Source organism: Mixophyes fleayi, chromosome 12 (genome assembly GCF_038048845.1).
Source record: "Mixophyes fleayi isolate aMixFle1 chromosome 12, aMixFle1.hap1, whole genome shotgun sequence".
Taxonomy (NCBI): Eukaryota; Metazoa; Chordata; class Amphibia; order Anura; family Limnodynastidae; genus Mixophyes; species Mixophyes fleayi.
In genome coordinates, this window is record NC_134413.1 from 3,778,368 (window position 1) to 3,799,666 (window position 21,299).

Consider the following 21,299-nt stretch of genomic DNA (forward strand, 5'->3'; position numbering starts at 1 on the left):
AGGTAACAATCTGTCATCATCATGGGGCTTATCTACATGTGTGATATATAACGGGCCCCGGTTTACCGGATTTATGTGGCGCAGCAGAATCTGGTTGCCGTGGGTTACAGCACTTTCACCAGTCTCTGACTGTTTTATCATGTAACACATAAATACTTGATAGCATATTTCTACACTGACATTTAAAGTTGATATTTGTGTGCTACATGAAAAAACAGTCAGTATTTAACTTATGTGCAAAACAGAAAACTAATTTGCACCCCTTGCATTGTAACATGGTTTTGTCCAGGAGACTTAAATAAGAATCTTCTTAATTTAAGTTCCTTAATGAATCGGGCCCTAAATCTGGTTCCTGAACAACAAGAGTACTGTCTGGTGGGAGTGGGCCCATTGTACGGGAACAATTAAGCTGTGAAGTTGCTGCATACACCGTTTAGCGTAATTGTTCCAGAGAAATGGGATTTTGCTTAGCTGACACCATCTTGTTGCCATTTTGTCTTTGTACAGCCTGAAGACAGCTTAAATACAGCTAGTTTGTAGAAGTTATTCATTATTATCTTGTTGTTTGCAAGAAGCTGCGCCCATTAAATTCTATATGGCAGACAGGAGATAAACCACCAGCCCCCTGGGGAAAATTCCTGTGAGAATGTAACAAGGTTATGCAAAGGAATGGTGCACAATAATTGGTTAAGATAGTTAGGGGCGTAGTTTGCTGAAGTACGTGATTTTGTATAATCAGAGTGCTATATGTATGTGAACTTGTAAACAATAAGTCAGAGTATATTGAACTCTCAGAAGTTGCAGTGTCTCTTATTCTCTCCGGCTGATGAGCTCATAAACTGGTAAACTGAGCGTACAGGTGATCTGACTGATTTAGATCAGATATTCCCCACGCGTTGCCCCGGATGTCATTTCAGCCTCTGACTGCTAACACTATTTTTAGCAGGTAACCAAAGTGCTTATCCGGCACTACCCTAAGGTTTTAAATATGGCTTCTAATCGCTCCTAGAATAAGACATAGACATGGATGCATTATCAGTACTAATATGTGGACAGCTGATTAATACTAGTATGAAAATCAGGATATTGTCATTTTTAATCTAGTTTTTATACGGGTTGGGTGATGCACTGTGTGTGTGCGGTGTATGTGTGTGTGGTGTGAGTGTGTGGTGAGTGGATAGATCACATTCTGGGCTGGATCACTACTATCGGGCAGTGGGGAACTGGAGCTGGGAAGGGGGTGGAAAGACTGACTGTCCCTATTTCTCTGCTTTATAGCAGGTGGAAAGCGGAAACATCAGGCCGTAGCCGAGCCATGCCGCACATCAAGACCTACATGCGGGTATCTCCTGACTGCCGGAAGCTGGCGTGGTTTATGGTGACCAGGTACGACATTTATGTGATTAAAAATCAGGTGGTTATGTGATCCGCAGCTGCGTTTCTCCCACCAGTCGCCAACAGCAGGCCATGTTTTTAGGATTTCCTTTGGTGGGATTAAGTTTGATAAACTCAGTAAGCAGTTTAGCAGGAAAAATGCTCAATTCTTTCTCTAGTTGTTTTCTGCTGCGTAAAAAGCTGTCATGTGACGCCACCCAAAAGTGACCCTGTGCTGATGCTAAGCTCTGTCCATACTCTGCCCCGATCCACCACACCACATCCACACTTGCTCTTTTCTGGGAAGTCCCTCCTGTTTGTGGGACCACAGAGTGGAACAGTCCCACCGAAGCAGGGGCTACTGCCAGGTATGCTGCTGGAGGAAGAAAGGAGTGAGACCTGAATATATGTCCCCCGGTCTCCTCACGTTTCATCATAGACAATATTGTTCTAGTGTTGTGTTCTGTAGCGTGTATAGATATTAAAAGAACAAGCTTTGCTTGTTGGATGCTCACATGTTGGTAACGTACGTTGACTTTCATAGTTCGCCAGGGGTGGTATAAGTGGTATTCGCTGTCCTGAGCCGGTCTGAAGCCTGTCCCTTGCTTACTTTCCTGTTTTTCTGCATCTCCCAAAAGCAAGGTAGGAAAATCATAAGTGGGCAGGGCTTACTATTGTGCTTTGCATCACCAAGCCCCACCCACCTCAATAAATGGGATGGTGCCCCACCACTCTGTGGCTAAAAGGGGGAGGGCGTGCTTGACACCGCTACATTGCTGCAGGTAAGCTCCTCCAGGAGAATTACCGACTCTCAGGAATCCGGGAGTGGCTCCTATGCAGATTCTATTAGTGAGTAAATGTAAACTGGTAAAGGACGTGAGGGAGAGATGTTTAATAAACCGGCTCTTCAGAAGTTGAGCGAGAAAGGAGCTTGTCAGCGGTGTGAGTAGATCCGCATGGGCCCATGCATGCCTCAGCTGGCGGTCCCCTCCAATCCCCGCGGGCCCATGCATGCCTCAGCTGGCGGTCCCCTCTAATCCCCGCGGGCCCATGCATGCCTTAGCTGGCGGTCCCCTCCAATCCCCGCGGGCCCATGCATGCCTCAGCTGGCGGTCCCCTCCAATCCCCGCGGGCCCATGCGTGGCTCAGCTGGCGGTCCCCTCCAATCCCCGCGGGCCCATGCATGCCTCAGCTGGCGGTCCCCTCCAATCCCCGCGGACCATGCGTGGCTCAGCTGGCGGTCCCCTCCAACCCCCTCCGACCATGCGTGGCTCAGCTGGCGGTCCCCTCCAATCCCCGCGGGCCATGCGTGGCTCAGCTGGCGGTCCCCTCCAATCCCCGCGGACCATGCATGCCTCAGCTGGCGGTCCCCTCCAATCCCCGCGGGCCCATGCGTGGCTCAGCTGGCGGTCCCCTCCAATCCCCGCGGACCATGCGTGCCTCAGCTGGCGGTCCCCTCCAATCCCCGCGGGCCCATGCATGCCTCAGCTGGCGGTCCCCTCCAATCCCCGCGGACCATGCATGCCTCAGCTGGCGGTCCCCTCCAATCCCCGCGGACCATGCATGCCTCAGCTGGCGGTCCCCCCCAATCCCCGCGGGCCCATGCATGCCTCAGCTGGCGGTCCCCTCCAATCCCCGCGGGCCCATGCGTGGCTCAGCTGGCGGTCCCCTCCAATCCCCGCGGACCATGCGTGCCTCAGCTGGCGGTCCCCTCCAATCCCCGCGGGCCCATGCATGCCTCAGCTGGCGGTCCCCTCCAATCCCCGCGGACCATGCATGCCTCAGCTGGCGGTCCCCCCCAATCCCCGCGGGCCCATGCATGCCTCAGCTGGCGGTCCCCTCCAATCCCCGCGGACCATGCGTGGCTCAGCTGGCGGTCCCCTCCAATCCCCGCGGACCATGCGTGGCTCAGCTGGCGGTCCCCTCCAATCCCCGCGGACCATGCGTGGCTCAGCTGGCGGTCCCCTCCAATCCCCGCGGACCATGCATGCCTCAGCTGGCGGTCCCCTCCAATCCCCGCGGACCATGCGTGCCTCAGCTGGCGGTCCCCTCCAATCCCCGCGGACCATGCATGCCTCAGCTGGCGGTCCCCTCCAATCCCCGCGGACCATGCGTGGCTCAGCTGGCGGACCCCTCCAATCCCCGCGGACCATGCATGCCTCAGCTGGCGGTCCCCTCCCAACAGCTACGGTTGTAGGGCATTATTGCTTCAGTCAGTGGGAAGAGGGACCGTTTACAGTTTATCCTGTTTTTTGAGACTTTTCTATATGGCATATCCTGTTCTATGCCTGTGACAATCGCAAGAACACGGATCAGAATATTTTTGTACACTAAAATATGAATGTTGCACTATGGCTGAATCATGGTTTACAATGTTATTTTCCTGTTCTTCCAACGGAGAATGTTTTTCATCTTTAGATTTTGCACTTCTGGCTAATTCTGTACATTTCTTTGCTCTTTTTTAGTACTGCAAGTAATCTTCCATTTATATATTGTAGCGGTCTTAGCAGAATTTATACCAAAGGTCTGACTTTCAATGTGTTTGCATTGATCGATAAACCACTCGGTGCAGTCAGACTAATTCACTCAACTCCTCACAACTGACTGCCTACAAAGTGGTTTCATGCTTCTTTCCATCAGCCTGCTGCTTTACCCACTCTGTGCTTTAATATACACTTTTAAGACAATAAAGTAAAATTCTCATGACCTTAAAATGAAAGATTGTCTGTCAGATTCTCCTCCCAAAAGTGGCTGTGCTTGGATCACTCTTCCGAAGTGCTCCCCTGTTCTTTTTAAAACCTAATTTCCTGCTGCCAAGCTCCTTGTATACAGACTGGATTAAATGAAAATCTCCTATCAATGGTTGTCTTGTGACCTTTTTGATTTTAGGAGGCTTTATACATGGATCAAAAGTCTTCCGAGATTAAAACTCTTGGAATTTTTTAAGGAATTGTGTACCAGCCAAAAGTTGGGTGACAACTATCCCAATATCCGATGGTGTATACATTATTGCTCCACTAGTTGGCTTGCCAAACATGTTAGACATCTGGGACACCTCCCAATGTAAAGCTAGGTACACACTACATCAGAATAACGGTGCAATTTTACCAGCAACAGAAAAAAAAATGTCTCGATCACCATGTGTACGAATATGAGACTGCACATAAACCCCGCCCAGCCTTACACCCAGAATGTAATATTGTAAGGTCAAGACCCATTCAGAATATCAGGAAGAGGATACAGACTGACCCCCAGACACCAGCTCCTATATCCTGGTAGGTGTTAATTTAGCTAAATTGTCGTTCCAATTCTGCAGAGTGCATACAAACTGCAGAATGGGAACGAGATCCTTTCATCGTTTAATGAGATTTTTAGTTTAGTTTAACAATCTTGTTCAACGATATGATGAGCTTTGGAACGATAATCATTCATTGTTCCAGGGTACACACTACTGTGATATCGGCCCAAACGGTCGTTTATTGTCTGATTGGCCCCATAATCTGCTGAAAATACTGTAGTGTGTACCCAGCCTAAGGCGCATCTGACCAGCTTCGCCAAGTCATAGCCTCAACTCTTTTTATTCCAAAACATAGCACAGCACAGTGGCTCGGTGGTTAGCACTTCTGCCTCACAGCACTGGGGTCATGAGTTCGATTCCAGACCATGGCCTTATCTGTGTGGAGTTTGTATGTTCTCCCGTGTTTGCCTGGGTTTCCTCCAACTCCAATGGGGCAAGGACTGATGTGAGTGAGTTCTCTACAGCACTGCGGAATTAGTGCTGTTACATAGATAACTGATGATGATGCATTTCATGAAGTGAGAATACAACTTAGATGTTCATAAGATGCAAATCGATGACCTTATACTGCACAATCCTATCGGAGATTAAAAGAGCTACAATATGTGATTGTCGTTTCATGTGCATATATAATCCTTTTTATTTCACTAATATGTTAATAAGATACATATATTTTCAGCTACATTTGTGTTTTTTTTACACCCCTGTTCCTCTCATCAGAAGGGGCGAAATTTTGCACCCGTGTCCACAGATCCACACGGATGCAACAGACCTGTGATGTTATAAAATGGAATTCATGCTGTACTGTTGTACTTCCTTAAATTACCTTTAGGGGCAGTTGTTCCATTATTGTAGAATCATCTTTGTTACAGCAGGAACTGTCCACTCTGAGAGCATCATAAAAGTTGGTAAAAACAGGTGATACAGGGAGAATATACCTCTATAAATTCTATGCCTGAATGAGTGAAAAGCTCATCGTTATACATTCACTTTTTCATGTGTGTTTTTGTAATAATTACATTACATAGGAAAGAAAGCAGATAAAACACTAAGGAGTTTACAAATTTCATTGTCTAACTTGCACTATAGCAATGAAATCAGATTATTTTGCAGAACACACATAAACTTCAGCCCAGATACTGCCCAATTCAATAGTGTTTATTGTACACGGTCTGTTAGGCCCTTCTCATTGCTATGAAGGGACTGTTTTTTGCTTTTAATTCTTATAGTCCCCAGGTAGATAAGATCACGTGATTCATTGCGTCAGGCACTCATGCAGATATACGGCGCAAATATCACACATGCTGAAGGACTCCCCCCGAATATTCTAAATGGTACCGGCACCCCAATACCTGCCCCCTCGCCCTATCCCAGTTGATTTCCACCTTAATCATTCGTGCACATGATTATACTGTACCTATGTAGGGTGAACACACAGGATGAGGGTATTATAATAAATAAATAAAAGTATAATGCAGATCTCTGCCCCTGGGTCCTACAGCGATGTGAGATCCTGCACACAGCAATTATTTTGTATCTCTATTCTCTACAGAACTAGCCGGTTTCATTTTGCAATAAATATTTGTGGTCACAGATACATTTAATATATAGAAACAGCCATCAGTACGTCCAGTTATAATGTCCAGAGGTAAAACAGATTTATAATCACCACCACAAAATCTATATGCTGACTCTCCATACAAAGTCTGTGAGGCTGAAGTGACAACGTCTGTTTACTGGTAGACGGCAATTGATTTATTTGCTTGTTTTCTATAACAAATAAACAGAAGAAATACAATACAGCCCCATAAAACCCAGATGGGCAATTGAAGATAACCCATAATTTCCTTTCACTAGCAGATTACTTCTAGTTATCCCACTGTGCTTTTGTTATAGACCATACAACTTAATCTGCCCATCAGTAATTGGTCAGGCTACATCCATTGTGCAGAGATGGGGGGGGAAGGATGTGTTTTTGTCTAGACGCCACTATTTATTTATGTCTTTGGGAGGAATTTAAACCTGTTAATTCCCATTTGTGTAATGTTAATATGAATAAACTATATATGTTCTTGGTATAGAAATTTTCCATTCTATAGTAGTGCTATAAAGTTTGCTCACAATCCAGTACGGTGCATTGTTTTGCTGTCTCCTTCCCAGAATCCCTTTCTCTTCACCTAGAGATCTCCTGTCGTTCTAATATGTAAAAATCCTCTCTCATTGCAATAACTTGAGGGAGTGGCCTTATGGTAGTGGACATGTGTGACATCATAGAGGGTGGGGTATGATGTCACCGGGGCGCACTCTGTCTGGAAAGGTCTGAAAATATGACCTAGAACTGGCAAAGCGGTGGCAGAAACAACCGCGTGAGTGAGCACATACCTTGCTAAGAAGGAAAATTAAAATTATGCCCATGCGTACCGGCCCCCGTCCGGCGGATGCATACCGGCCCCCGTCCGGCGGATGCGTATCGTCACACAAGTACAGAACATTTTGGGGGGCTGTGTCTCTTTAATACACATGGCACCCAGTCCTATAGATGTCTCGTGATTGAGGCTTCATCCCTCTGACGATGGAGAGCCGTTCGGTGGTCCTCATGAATGTGAAGACTTAGAAGCAGCCAACATTCCTCTCATCACAAGTTTCCATGGCAGCAGCAGGGAGACTTCTACATAAAAAACCCTTTATTATCTCTACCTTCTTATTTCTGTCGGATGAGTTAAGTGAATAAATGAATATGGTTGTGCGGTAGTCTGCGCGTGCGGCCGCTCAGTGAACTGGAGTGTTGCTAGGAATCTGTGACTGAGGTCACCTTATGATAGCATTGAAGTCATTGTCTTTTCCTCAAGCAGATTGTATGAGATGTAATTAAATGTAAATACAATAGAATTGTTTGTATTGGATTAATAAATGGTGGAGTGGACGTGATATTTGTTTTAAGGGAGGCGACAGAGATGTAGTTGTAGTAAGACTACCCCAAGGTCTGTACATGAACCTGTCCTCTTTAATATCTGTATTGGTGACATTGTTATTGGTATTGTAGGAGAGTTACACCTAATTGCAGATGGTACAAAGTGATGTAACGGGGTACACACACCAGGAGTCTGGGTAGATTAAAGGAATACTCAGGAGCGTGGCAAATAACGTTAGATGCCAAAAAAATGAAAAAGCACGCATATGGGTCTCAAACACCCCAGGGCCGACTATAGTATTAACTGGAAAAGAATGGCGGAGGAAAGGGATTATGAATCTATTCCCAATTGTAAAGTGCTACGGAATTTGCTGGCGCTTTATAAATAAATGTCGATGATGATGATTTCAGGAGACTTAAATGTAGGCCGAAAATGTAGCAAAGCAATGTGGGGCCTGTTGGGTTCTAGGTCGCACAAGAAGGACTTGATAGCAGAGAGAGGTGGTGATGCCAATATATACAGGTCATTAGTAAGACCACACCTAGAGTCCTGAGCTCACTTCTGGAAGCCGTAGCTACAGAAGGACGTAAATAAGAGGTTTTGCAAAGACAAACGGTGCAAGGTCTGCATCACAAAACCTACCAAGGAAGACTGTAGGACTTCGATAGATTGATAGATATATAGCTTGGAGCAGGGAAATGAGATTGGGGATATAATAGAAGCTTTCATTATATCAAGGGTGTTAAAAAGATACCGGAGGGAAGCATTGTACAGAGGAAGAGACTTTTTGAATGTATTAGAACAAGGGGACATGCTCTATAACTAGGGGAAATGTGCGGATGAATTACTTTACTGAAAGAATATCGATAGGTGGAATAGCCTCTAGAGTCTGATATGTAGTAACAGAGTTAAACATGCTTGGGATGGAGATAACCTTATCTTAAATCTGAAAAAACTAAAGATCTAGTAGAGTCTGAGGTTTTTGGGAATAAACTAGACAAGAGGGGCCATGTGGTTCTTATCAGCCACAAAATATTATGTTTCTATTTCCCTGTTCTGGAATTGAGCAGGAAGGATGTAGAATCAATGTACATAAAAGTCACTGATTGGGGAACACCAAATATTGTGCGTTGTTCCAGAATAAACCATAAATACTGTGTTGGGTTCATATCTGGTGACCTATATGGATTACATCCCTTCACACTGTTATATTGTGTTTATGGGTAACGAGTAAAAAGAGCAGAGTTTAGCAGCAGCGTCATGTTTTATATGAGCATACAAGTGCAGGGAAGAAGCCCCCAAGCTCTTGTGCTTATAGCTGTTTAAAGGGTCTGTATTTGAGCAGAGAAACACAAAGCATAATTAGTGACACATGGAATTCTGTGAGGGTTTCTTAGCAACCATCCAGCTGATCTATAACCAGCCTTATATCTGTGCTCCGGCGTGACCGCCGACCTCCGGTGGGTGGAAGATGTAATAACTCGGTGGCCACCGTGGAAGCATATATACATGTACATTGATTCTGAGCTGAAAGCTGGGTCACAAAATATGCAATAACTACATATTACATGTTGTGCGTATCAGCGTGTGTCTGTGTATTTGTTGGCCGATGTTTATTCCTTTCCTCTAATAATGTGCAAACATTGCTCTCTGTACATTTCTTTACTAACTTTAGTATCAGTAGTTCTAAACAATTATAAGTTACTTATTTTTTCGTCATACAATGCATGTCAAGGGCATCCTTTGTGTCACCTCACACAGAAGACTCAGTATATCCTGTCTTGTTGTAGTGTTCCTGGATGGGGCACTTGGATTACTATGTTGTTTTAGGGATCACACAGAGAATGATTCCAGCTGCTGGTTCTGTGTTTCCATATAAGCAGAGAGCAATCACAGGTGAAATGATTAGTATCACAGGTGAATCTCTAGTAGAACAAATCTGATACTAATTAGTATACAATGTCCATTGTTCCACCCAATATTGCTAATTTCAACTGCTGAAAATGGATGGGGTATAGTGATTTCAGTTGAGCTAAAATGTCCCGAATTCCAAATCTGTAATATTAGTTTATAGCAGTGTACTGTTAATGAGCCATGAGAAACACTAATATTTAGGAAAGGTGGTGCATACAAAACTGGCTCATAGCAACCAATCAGATCCTGTCTTTCTTTTTTTTTTCCTTCGTGTAGTTTAGAAAATTAAGCAACATTTGATCTGTTGCTATGGAGACGCCACCTTTTAACTGGTCTAGATCAGGGTTCCAACCTTTGTTGTTGCACCCCCTCTTTTTATTTACCAAGTACTCTGTAATGTTTGTTCATCCCAAGTACCCCCTGTGTCCATATATTCAAATTACCCACTAATGGGTATAAATGTATATATCAAGCAACTACCCCAAAGAGCACTTTTCTTCCTGGTAATGCTCCCAAACAAAGAATGTCCAGGCTTCAGTGCTTTCCTCAGGCAGGTTTCGGGGTCAATATTCCTCAGGTCAGTCTTCCAGGGGCCAGTCATCCGCCCCCAGGGGTGGTTTGCAGCGTGGGCGTCCGGTCTGGTCTGCTCGACGTCCAGCAGCGAAGCCTGCAGACAAGCAGTCCGCATGGCGTGCATTTTGCTACTCCGCTGTCGCCAGTGGTGGGAGCCCGTCTACTCTTGTTCAGAGATCGGTGGTTTCAGTCTACCACCAATGTCTGGGTACGGGGAGTGGTGGACCGGGATACAAGATCGATTTGCTCAGTCTTCCTCCCAGACGGTTCTTTGCCATAGGCCTTCCCACTTGTTCACGAAAGCGATTGGCTTTGTGAGGAGTGATCCAATCCCTCCTCTCTTCCGGGAGTGATTATTTCGGTGCTAGATTCTCAAAATGGTTTGGGTTTTTATTCCAACCTTTTTTTGTGCCAAAACCAGATGGCTCATTCAGAGCCATTCTGAATCTAAAATCATTGAACACTCAGGTCTGACTGCCCAAGTTCAAGATGGAGTCTTTGCGCACGGCCATTCACGGCATGGAACAGGGAGCGTTCATGGTGGCTCTAGACATCAAGGATGCCTATCTCCATGTTCCTATCTTGGAGGGTCATCAGTCTCTCTTGAGGTTTGTGGTTCGGTCAGAGCACTTCCAGTTTCAGGCTCTTCCCTTTTGTCTGGTCACGGCCCCGCGTATCTTAACCAAGATCATGACGGTCATGGCTGCTCTGCTAAGGTCCAAGGGGATTACAATCATTTCTTACCTGGACGATCTTCTTTTAAAGGCAGAATCTCCAGAGGTACTTCAGTCGCATGTCCAAGTAGTGATCCAGACTCTAGAATCTCACGGTTGGATTCTCAATTTCAAAAAGTCAAAGTTAATCCCATCCCAGTGGATGATCTTTTTGGTTCTTTTTTATTAGACACCCGACAACGACGGAAGTTCTTACCTCAGGACTAAATTCTACCCTTGCAGAAGATGGTGAAATCTCTGTTGGTGGCTAAACAGCCCTCTGTGCATTTCAGCATGAGAGTTCTGGGCAAGATGGTATCGATTTTCAAGGCATTTTTGAATGCTTTACAGCATCCGTCTTTTGAACCCTTGAATACATTGGAATTCAAATTTCTGACATGGAAGACGGTGTTTCTTTTGGCCATATCTACAGCAAGAAGAGTTTCAGAGCTTGCTGCTTTATCTTGCAAGTCTCCTTCTCTTCTTGTTTTTCATGAAGACAGGGCAGTTCTTCGAACCAAGTCCTCCTTCCTTCCTAAGGTTGTGTCAAGATTTCATTTAAGTCAAGACATTGTCATTCCTGCCCTAACCAATTCTAGGTCTTCGGAAAACGATGATTCTATTTGTTATCTCGATGTGGGCGGAGCCTTGCGCATTTATCTGCGAAGGTGTCCGAATGTGCGCAAGACTGAGGATCTTTTGATTCTCTATGATGCTCACGAGAGGCTGGCCAGCTTCTAAGGTGACTATTGCTAGGTGGATTACAGCTGTTATCCGTCAGGCTTTAAGTTGGGGCTGGGGAGCCTGTCCCAGATAATCTGCGGGCGCACTCTACAAGGTCTGTAAGTGCTTCTTGGGCGGCCCGCCATGGTGCCTCCAGTGAACAGCTGTGTAGGGCAGCCACGTGGTCTTCTGTACATACATTCACTAGGTTTTGCAAGTTTAAAACCTTGAGGCAGTTTTGGAATGTCCCCGGTGTCCCCCAAAGGAGGATAGAGAAAATAGGATTTTTGTACTTGCGTAAAATCAGTTTCTCTTAGTCCATTGGGGGACACCGGGTGCTGCCCTTAATGCTCTAGTTTCTCCTACTGTTTGACATGTTGTTTTGTTGATAAGAGAATGTTGTTGTTTCTTTTTTTATTCTCTTTTCATTTTTTCTCTCTATCCCCGCTTTCTGTGGCCTTGGATAAACATAAACTGGGGCTAGACAGGAAGTGGGGTATAGAGGGGGAGGACCTAGGGCTTAGTTAAGCAGAAGTTTAAAGGGCCAGTTCGCCCTGTCCCTACTCTATACCCCGGTGTCCCCAAATGGACTAAGAGAAACGGATTTTACATAAGTACAAAAATCCCTTTTTTGTCGTCCTAGGTAGATGGATAAGGCAGGAGAGGGGAATTAGAGCCATTAGATTGGGGTCTCTGTACAGTACTGTATTCTATCGCTGCCTTTTATCTGACACACAAGCGGCTTTTAAAAGCATTTTGTGAGAGATATTTCAGGAGAGATCATTTCAACACAGTAAGTGAAAGTAATGAATTGTCTGTACAGCCGGCAAATGGCCCAATTTCTGTACCTCAGATTAATAATTCCAGTGATATAGATATATACGGCAATTTGGCTCTGTTTACCAAGAAATTAATGAAGATTTGGTAATGTGAATTTATTGCTGCAGCAGCAGTTTTGTGATCGGAACAAATGTTCATGACAATGCGACATCTCACTAGGTTCCAGAGGCGTCACTATGGCGAGAGGAACTTTCATGTCGCTAATCGTCCATCCCAAAAAATGTCTGCCACCGCTAAATGTTATTTACGAGCCACAAAATATGCTGACGTGCAACGGCCAAATGCGCCAATTTAAACCCATTTGGAAGTGGGTGTACACTTTGAGGGCCATATGTGTAATGTCTTCATGATTGTACTTTGCAATGTTTTTACTGCATGGATAGTTCAGCATCTATAAATGTGGATTTCTGTATGACGTTTCGCATTTTGTCCTTTAACAGCATCGGACAGAACCGGGTTACCAGATTATCGGCTACTTTTGAGAGTGTACAAAAATAAGGTCATTATGTGGAAGGTGGGGAGGTTCGTGGGCACCCCCCCTTCCTTTCCTGAATACACAAACTGCTGATTGAAGCTCCTTTTACATACCTCGTTAACATGAACCCCCCCCCCCTTCCCCACAGATTCCTTCATGTTCATACGCCAAACTAACTGGTTACTATTCATTGAGCTGTAGATTTATCAAACCTTCTAAAAGGTAAAATAGAAATATACTCATTATATAACCCATTTGGTGCTCTGGGACGGTAAGAAACTCGTACTAATGTGCCAATCGATGTGTGTGCTGCCCAGCGTGATCGCTGCCAGATTCCGCTATAGTTTATCAGCCAGAAACAGAGGCCGCTGTATTTATGTACCTGTCAGACTTTGCGCTATTAGTAGCCGTTAAACACGCATCATTTTCATTAGAGTGCAGTGTGGAGCTTTGAGAACATGCTCTGAACGCACATGTGTAAAGTTCTGACTGCTCTAATAGGTGTGGTTCTTCAGTGGCCAATGAGATTGAGCCCCAATTTTTCCCCGCTGATAGTTTTTACATTTGGGTTGTGACTGTTTTGTACAGTTTGATGTCCGAGTCTATGGAATGGGGTTGACTAGATTCAGAGCAGCTTTTCGAGATCTGTGTTTATGTTCTGCTCATCCAAATGTCCCCACTTTTAAAGTGGGGAGAAATAGAACAATCTGCAGCCAATCATCATTCAAATGTTCACAGCAGCACAGAGTATTTCAGCAAAATGAGCCTGGAGGCACTTGTGTGATGGAGTCAGTAAGGGCAGCTCTGCATGTCATGAGCAGAATAAACATGTGGAAGAAGGAAGCCACAGACTGAGAGTTATATAGTGTAAGGAGCAGGGTCCCCAGCAGCACAGAGTACTGTAAAACTGATGGGGCAAGATTGTGATGTCCAACAGACCTTTGTATGGAATGAAGTTCATACAACCATCTTACTACTTAACATGACAGTTAGAATTATCAGGGTTACAATTACAATTTATTGCTAAGATTTCACTTTTTATGTTATTGTTCCACCTATTCTTCCTGAAAATTCTTCACGTTACACACAGCAGTAAGGATATTACATTACCACACGTTATCGCTACCCGAATGTCCACCCCATCCTCTGTACAGACTGGGCGATTCCAATAGTTCTAGAAATAACAAGAAGCGCTAAGTGGGGTTTCCTCCCATCAATGAGCCAAGCTCCATAGCCCAATTCGCTCTCTCTAAGCAGTTTCCTTTTCTGCTCAATCTCTTGACGAAACATATGTCTTAATTGTTCTCTGTTTTGTTGTCATGGAAACATCAAATTGTTTGATTTAAAATATTCATGTCCTAAAGTCCTTAGGCAGAAGTCATCAGTATTCGATGATCATCCATCAGATTAACAATGTTTCATTATCATATTCTGCTTCCCGAGATCTTTTCCTTGCTTACCAGAAACCGAAGAGTGCAATATAAGTTCAAGTTTGCTCTCTAAGATTTCAAAACAATTGAATTGTTTTTTTCATTTTCTCAGCATATTTGTTTTGAATGGTTGAGGTCTTTTTTTTTTTTTCCCCCGGCATGTGTGTGTTTGCCTTACAGCGACGTCTGCGAAGCTGCCAGCTTCCGTAATTGACGGACAGAAGTCAGGGTGTCATGCAAAGCTTCAAGCTTTCTACCATGGTGCGAATTATAATGACAATGCTGCAAAGTTATGGTCTGTCGTGGACCATTGAGTGAATATTTCCCACCTATCCAATGTCAACAGAAAATCCAATTTCCTCTCACATAGCGATGGGTTCCTCACCGTAATATTAGTGATTTGTATTTGTCATCGCAACCTTTTTTAGAGTCATAGTATAGTACACTATTCCATATACAGTGTTATGTGTAAAGTACCTTTATCCGTGCCTGTTATATGATGATTAGGAAAATATTAGTGCATGGAATATGCTAAATCTATTTATACTCTTCTCTACAACTAAGTCTCCATGTCACTCAGTGTATCCTCTTCCTCATCCCACCCAGGATCTGACCCTACCTGCACAGTTCCTTCTGTACATTCTCCGTACTCAGGGGGCTCCCACCACCGTCATTTCTCTGTGCTCCCTTTATCATATCTGGATCTACCCCAGAGCCCCCCCACTCACACCCTTTAATTTCTACCTTTGTGCTGCTACAAACAGATACAATCCTTGGTTATTATGTTTCACTGATTATGCAGATCCCTCACCTGCCCTCACTGCCCAGGAAACAAAGATCCATCTCCCGTTCTGCCAGATGCTCCTGTGGCCCAGAGACTTGTCCTGTGACAGGTGTGTGCGTCGTGTGATGTGGTGTGTTCAGTATCCGGTGCCACAAGGATGATGATGCAGTAACGTGACAGTGACTGATGCTTCTGACAGACGTGATCAGTCCCTGTCCGCTGTGTGTGTATATTGCTGTCTTACATGGGCTCAGTAAACACACGTAATAAGTACGGGCTGTTATTTACCCAGATTGCTTCGGTGTAGGGTTTTTCAATAATCTGGATCATAATTTGGTATAATGTGTATATAATGTAACCTTTATGTTGCCTCCAGTTCCCACATTGTATCTTATCCTGTGTCTATTTGAGGCCCCTTCTGCTTATTTTGCATTTTTTAACACATTAATAAAATTATGTTTTTAATAACTGATGGGAGTGAGGGATTGTGAGGGCTGTGTGTAGTTCATGTGTTACCGCTAATACATTGGTATTTGAGGACCGCTCCCACCCCTGCCCTGCACACTCCCACCCCTGCGATGCACACTCCCACCCCTACCCTACTCTGTACACTGCCATCCCTACCCTGCACACTGCCACTCCTACCCTGTACACTGCCACTCCTGCCCTGTACACTCCCACCCCTGCCCTGCACACTCCCACCCCTGCCCTGCACACTCCCACCCCTGCCCTGCACACTCCCACCCCTGCCCTGCACACTGCCATCCCTACCCTGTACACTGCCACTCCTACCCTGTACACTGCCACTCCTGCCCTGCACACTCCCACCCCTGCCCTGCACACTCCCACCCCTGCCCTGCACACTCCCACCCCTGCCCTGCACACTGCCACCCCTACCCTGCACACTGCCACTCCTACCCTGCACACTGCCACCCCTACCCTGCACACTGCCACCCCTACCCTACCCTGTACACTGCCACCCCTACCCTGTACACTCCCACCCCTGCACACTCCCACCCCTACCCTACCCTGTACACTGCCACCCCTACCCTGTACACTGCCACCCCTACCCTGCACACTGCCACCCCTACCCTGTACACTGCCACTCCTGCCCTGTACACTCCCACCCCTGCCCTGCACACTCCCACCCCTGCCCTGCACACTCCCACCCCTACCCTGCACACTGCCACCCCTGCCCTGCACACTGCCACCCCTACCCTGCACACTGCCACTCCTACCCTGCACACTGCCACCCCTACCCTGCACACTGCCACCCCTACCCTGCACACTGCCACCCCTACCCTACCCTGTACACTGCCACCCCTACCCTGTACACTCCCACCCCTGCACACTCCCACCCCTACCCTACCCTGTACACTGCCACCCCTACCCTGTACACTGCCACCCCTACCCTGTACACTGCCACCCCTACCCTGCACACTGCCACCCCTGCCCTGTACACTCCCACCCCTGCCCTGCACACTGCCACCCCTACCCTGCACACTGCCACCCCTACCCTGCACAATGCCACCCCTACCCTACCCTGTACACTGCCACCCCTACACTGTACACTGCCACCCCTACCCTGTACACTGCCACCCCTACCCTGTACACTGCCACCCCTGCCCTGCACACTCCCACCCCTACCCTACCCTGTACACTGCCACCCCTACCCTGTACACTACCACCCCTACCCTGCACACTGCCACCCCTACCCTGCACACTGCCACTCCTGCCCTGTACACTCCCACCCCTGCCCTGCACACTGCCACCCCTGCCCTGCACACTGCCACCCCTGCCCTGCACACTGCCACCCCTGCCCTGCACACTGCCACCCCTACCCTGCACACTGCCACCCCTACCCTGCACACTGCCACCCCTACCCTGCACACTGCCACCCCTGCCCTGCACACTGCCACCCCTGCCCTTCACACTCCCACCCCTGCCCTGCACACTCCCACCCCTACCCTGTACACTGCCACCCCTACCCTGCACACTGCCACCCCTACCCTGCACACTGCCACCCCTGCCCTGCACACTGCCACCCCTGCCCTTCACACTCCCACCCCTGCCCTGCACACTCCCACCCCTGCCCTGCACACTGCCACCCCTGCCCTTCACACTCCCACCCCTGCCCTGCACACTCCCACCCCTACCCTGTACACTGCAGCACCCTGACCCGCCAGCTCGTCTCATCACAAGGCGCAATCTGTTAGAGGTTCACACTCGCCGCCATCCTGGAGGTCACACTGCAGCAGTCACTTCTAGACACAGGGACACACAGAGGTGTACAACTAAAATAAAACAAATAAAAGGTATAAATAGGTCTAAGTGTCTCTTTGTACTCCTCCGACATTGTACTCCTATAACATGATATAAAGACGTAATCATTCTCTTCCGCTTGGCTTATGTTTTTCGGTGCCTAATGGCGATTTTCTAAGCCCGAGTCGGCACAGCGGGGAGGGCTGCTGTAATGCGTTTTATCGCCATGAAGTCCTACTTGACTTTTACAGTTATTTGACTTCAACTGGAGTCCAACCTGCTGCATTGTTCAGAGGTTTGTGTCAGATACAGAGTTGGGTGCAAGAGATGGAGAAACACTCGCCCCGGGGATGAGGGGGGGGGGGGGGATTGGACTGAATTTCAGGCTTTGTGCTGACCTTATTAGATGTTTTCTTGCAATACAATGTTTCTATGAATAAATGCGGATCTAATAGGTTTTGTACTGGTGATTGCTCAGAGTCTGCACAAATAGCGCTACAATGAAACATTTTATAGTCTAGATCTATGTAACATTGCAGGAGATCAGCAGAAGATACATTTGTGATCACAGTATTGATGCCGTGTCTCAGGATATCACCTGTTTTTTATTTTTTTAGTGCTAACCTATCAAAAGCGGCCTGGGGGTCGCTGGAGAAGAACGGAACGCAGCTGTTTATCCGCTCCTATGAGCTGGGGGTCTTATTCCTGCCATCTGCCTTTGTAAGTCTATAGCTGGGACTCCATTGTTTCACCTACATCTGTATTCCATAGGTCACGTGGTTCGAGTGATTCAGATTCACTGCTCTACTGCAGTCCTCAAGTACGACCATGTTTTCAGGATTTCTACCTGTACAAATAGGTGGGATAATTACTGACCCAGAAAAAGATTAACTCATCTGTGCATGATGATAGAAATCCTGAAATCATGACCTGTTGGTAGTACAGGAGCAACTCTGCACTATTGGACATTAATATACAGCATAGCATCTGTACAACCTAGCTAAATAATATACCAGAAATAGCTGAAGATATTCGACTTAAGTAAATCTATCCAGCATGTTCATTTCCTGTTAAGATATCACAGGGGACTGACAGATACAACACTGGAGGTGCTAAGTGATTGGCTCACAGTCTTCTGGGTAACAGGAATGTGTTTTCTGTTTGGTAGATTTGCAGTTAGAATATGTGCGTTTCTCTTGCACTTTTCCCCTCCTCAGATTGTGAGCTTATGGGTTCCGTAATAGTGTCTGTAGTGGGAGGATGCTCAATTATAATACACGTGATGTTAATGCGTGTATAAACTTGCTCTCTATTTTAAAAATTCTGTCTTCGTATATGTTTACCTTTGATATCACAATGGCTTACCAGCTGGCGGATATCATTAACTGCCATTAACTGTGTAACCGCCCCAGCCCTCATTAAATGCCTAAGAGCCTTTACTTAGAGCCTGTATCGTATTATGCGCTGAGTCCTTGTATGCTGGGGAATTATGGCCTCATACTAAGAAAATTGTACTATGTTATATCTTAATACCCAGTAATTCCACATTGACTTGTGTTTGTGACTAGTGCTGTATGAATACATAGAGCCGTCTAGCAGGACTGCGGCCTTGTTAATGGGTTGTTGAATACTCTCCTGTGAATGGAATTAAGAACAGGGACAATTTCCTGCAGACGGCCTGGTTTGTTCTAGCACTAAGTGCCAGAGGCGCTGCGTGCAATCTCCGGTCACTCCAGCAGGAGGTGTGAGGATTAGTCCATTCATTGGTAATCCTCACCACCGATATACCCAGTAAATGCACCGTAATGTGCTCCAAGGACACTAACAGAAGTAAACAGTAACATGGAAAATATTCTCTCTATTTATTTAACTCTTCCCTCACTTTTCACAACATTTGTTAAATATTGTGTTATCAAGATAGTTTTATAGAATCACTTAACCTAAAATACAAGTTGTCTTACATTATATACCTACTGTTAACATTCACAAATATTTAGGTAAAAGTTTCCATACATTGGCAGAACTTGACATTTACATTTGTTGAGTAGTTGAGTGCAAGCTACTGTTTTCTGTTATCAATATTTTTCTGCCAGAAAGAGGCGACTGTAGACAGGAAATCTGCTGTGTAGAGAATACTCCACTACACTCACAAACTTTATATAAGTATTGTAAGATGTACGAAAGTTATGAAACTTTTACATATTTCTATATAAATCTTATTACTGCTTTTTATTATAAAAGGCCGCTAGCATTTACTCAAACTGTTTTCTGACAGTGTACCCTTTCATTTGCTTCTCTTGTCTCCATTTATCTTCCTTTTTGCTTAGCTGTCAATCAGGCAATGTGATCATTCCCATCAACCTCTCTGTTGTTGAAAACCACGCCTCTCTACCTCCCTCCCCTTCCCCATGCACAGCCATTCTCAATACCCTGCCCCTATAATGCTGATAAAATAGCCCCTGTATCACCTGGCTACTAATATGAAAGCTTCCTTATCTGAGCGGCAATTCTCATTTGGAACATTGCATTATCTCATGGAATCTAAAGTAATACAAAGTACACAACCTAATAGCATCTAGTACCAAATTCTCTAATCTTAACCGTACTCTAACATAAACTGCAGCCACCAAACTATCTTCCATTCAATAAACTATAGAAACGCCACAAAATCCAGTTTCACATTCTAGCTTCTATAATCTGAATCATACATAGACACAATTCTGCAATGCTTGTATGCCTTAGTGACTGGATAGGCTGCACTCTCAGTGATGTCACTGGTTCCTAGTGACTGGATAGGCTGCACTCTCAGTGATGTCACTGGTTCCTAGTGACTGGATAGGCTGCACTCTTAGTGATGTCACTGCTTCCTAGTGACTGGATAGGCTGCACTCTCAGTGATGTCACTGGTTCCTAGTGACTGGATAGGCTGCACTCTCAGTGATGTCACTGGTTCCTAGTGACTGGATAGGCTGCACTCTCAGTGATGTCACTGGTTCCTAGTGACTGGATAGGCTGCACTCTCAGTGATGTCACTGGTTCCTAGTGACTGGATAGGCTGCACTCTCAGTGATGTCACTGGTTCCTAGAGACTGGATAGGCTGCGCCCTTAGCGATGTCTAGACCGGTTTCCAAGCTACCAGCTATAGTAAGGACCATTATCCAACAGTAACCAGATAAGCATAAAACTAGCCTCCTCTTTCTGCTGTAGTATTTTACTCTGGTTCCTCATGCTAATTTCTTCAACAATGGCACCAAAAGCGACGTTTTATGCATCATCAACAGGGTGATGCGACACCCCCCTCCCTGCTGCCCCTTCCTCCCCAACCTATGAGCAAAATCATGAAAAATTTACAAAAAACGTATTTTAGTGGAAGGAGACAATAATAATCAAAACAACAAAAATATTTAAATAAAATACTGCGGCTGCTGGATGCTCTCTTTCCGCAGGGCGAGCACAGGAGGGGCTGGTATGTCTGCACTTGGGCCTCATGTGGTCGGAGGGCCTTCAGGTGAGGATTAGTGCTTTAAACTCTCATCCACTTGCAGACAGCACCTGCACAATGCATTATGATACCACATCTGTCAGACATTGTGTGTCGTGTGCAATAGATAGAGACGCAGCTATTCCACTTTACATTCAGTGTTTGCATTCTTATTGTGTAAGAATCTCGTCTCCCGCAGAGTTCAGTAGGAATATCTGAAACTCCACTGACAAATCCATTCTCAAGTCTCTATAGCTGTAAGGTTCCTCAAAGCGACTCTGCTGAATACTCCTCCGTCTCCGGTGCTTCATCTGCCTATAGATATTTACTTGTCAGATCTGACACTGGGTCATATAGAAAAGGAGGAAACTGTAGATTGACGTACATTACAAAACTGCCACAGGCTGTAGATTAGAGGTCTGTTAACAAAAACGTTTTTACATACTTTTTTTTTTTTTTTATATATAAGACACACAAATATACACATAAAAGGTATTTTTAAACTGCAGTGCAGCATAT

The 21,299-nt window shown here is 45.7% G+C and overlaps 1 protein-coding gene across 3 annotated transcripts in view; it reads left to right on the forward strand.

The window, feature by feature from the left end:
- TDP1 (tyrosyl-DNA phosphodiesterase 1) overlaps positions 1 to 21,299 on the forward strand; it is a 47,372-nt gene that overhangs the window by 18,959 nt on the left and 7,114 nt on the right. Inside the window, exons 13-15 of one of the 3 annotated variants that reach the window (XR_012680221.1) lie at positions 1,279 to 1,386; positions 17,916 to 18,018; positions 20,746 to 20,807. Coding sequence is in view for 2 of the 3 variants with exons in the window: in XM_075192610.1 (XP_075048711.1) it covers positions 1,279 to 1,386; positions 17,916 to 18,018 (211 nt within the window). In the remaining variant the exon portion in view is untranslated. The remainder of the gene's footprint in view (positions 1 to 1,278; positions 1,387 to 17,915; positions 18,019 to 20,745; positions 20,808 to 21,299) is intronic. The other 2 variants (XM_075192611.1, XM_075192610.1) reach the window with 2 other exon arrangements.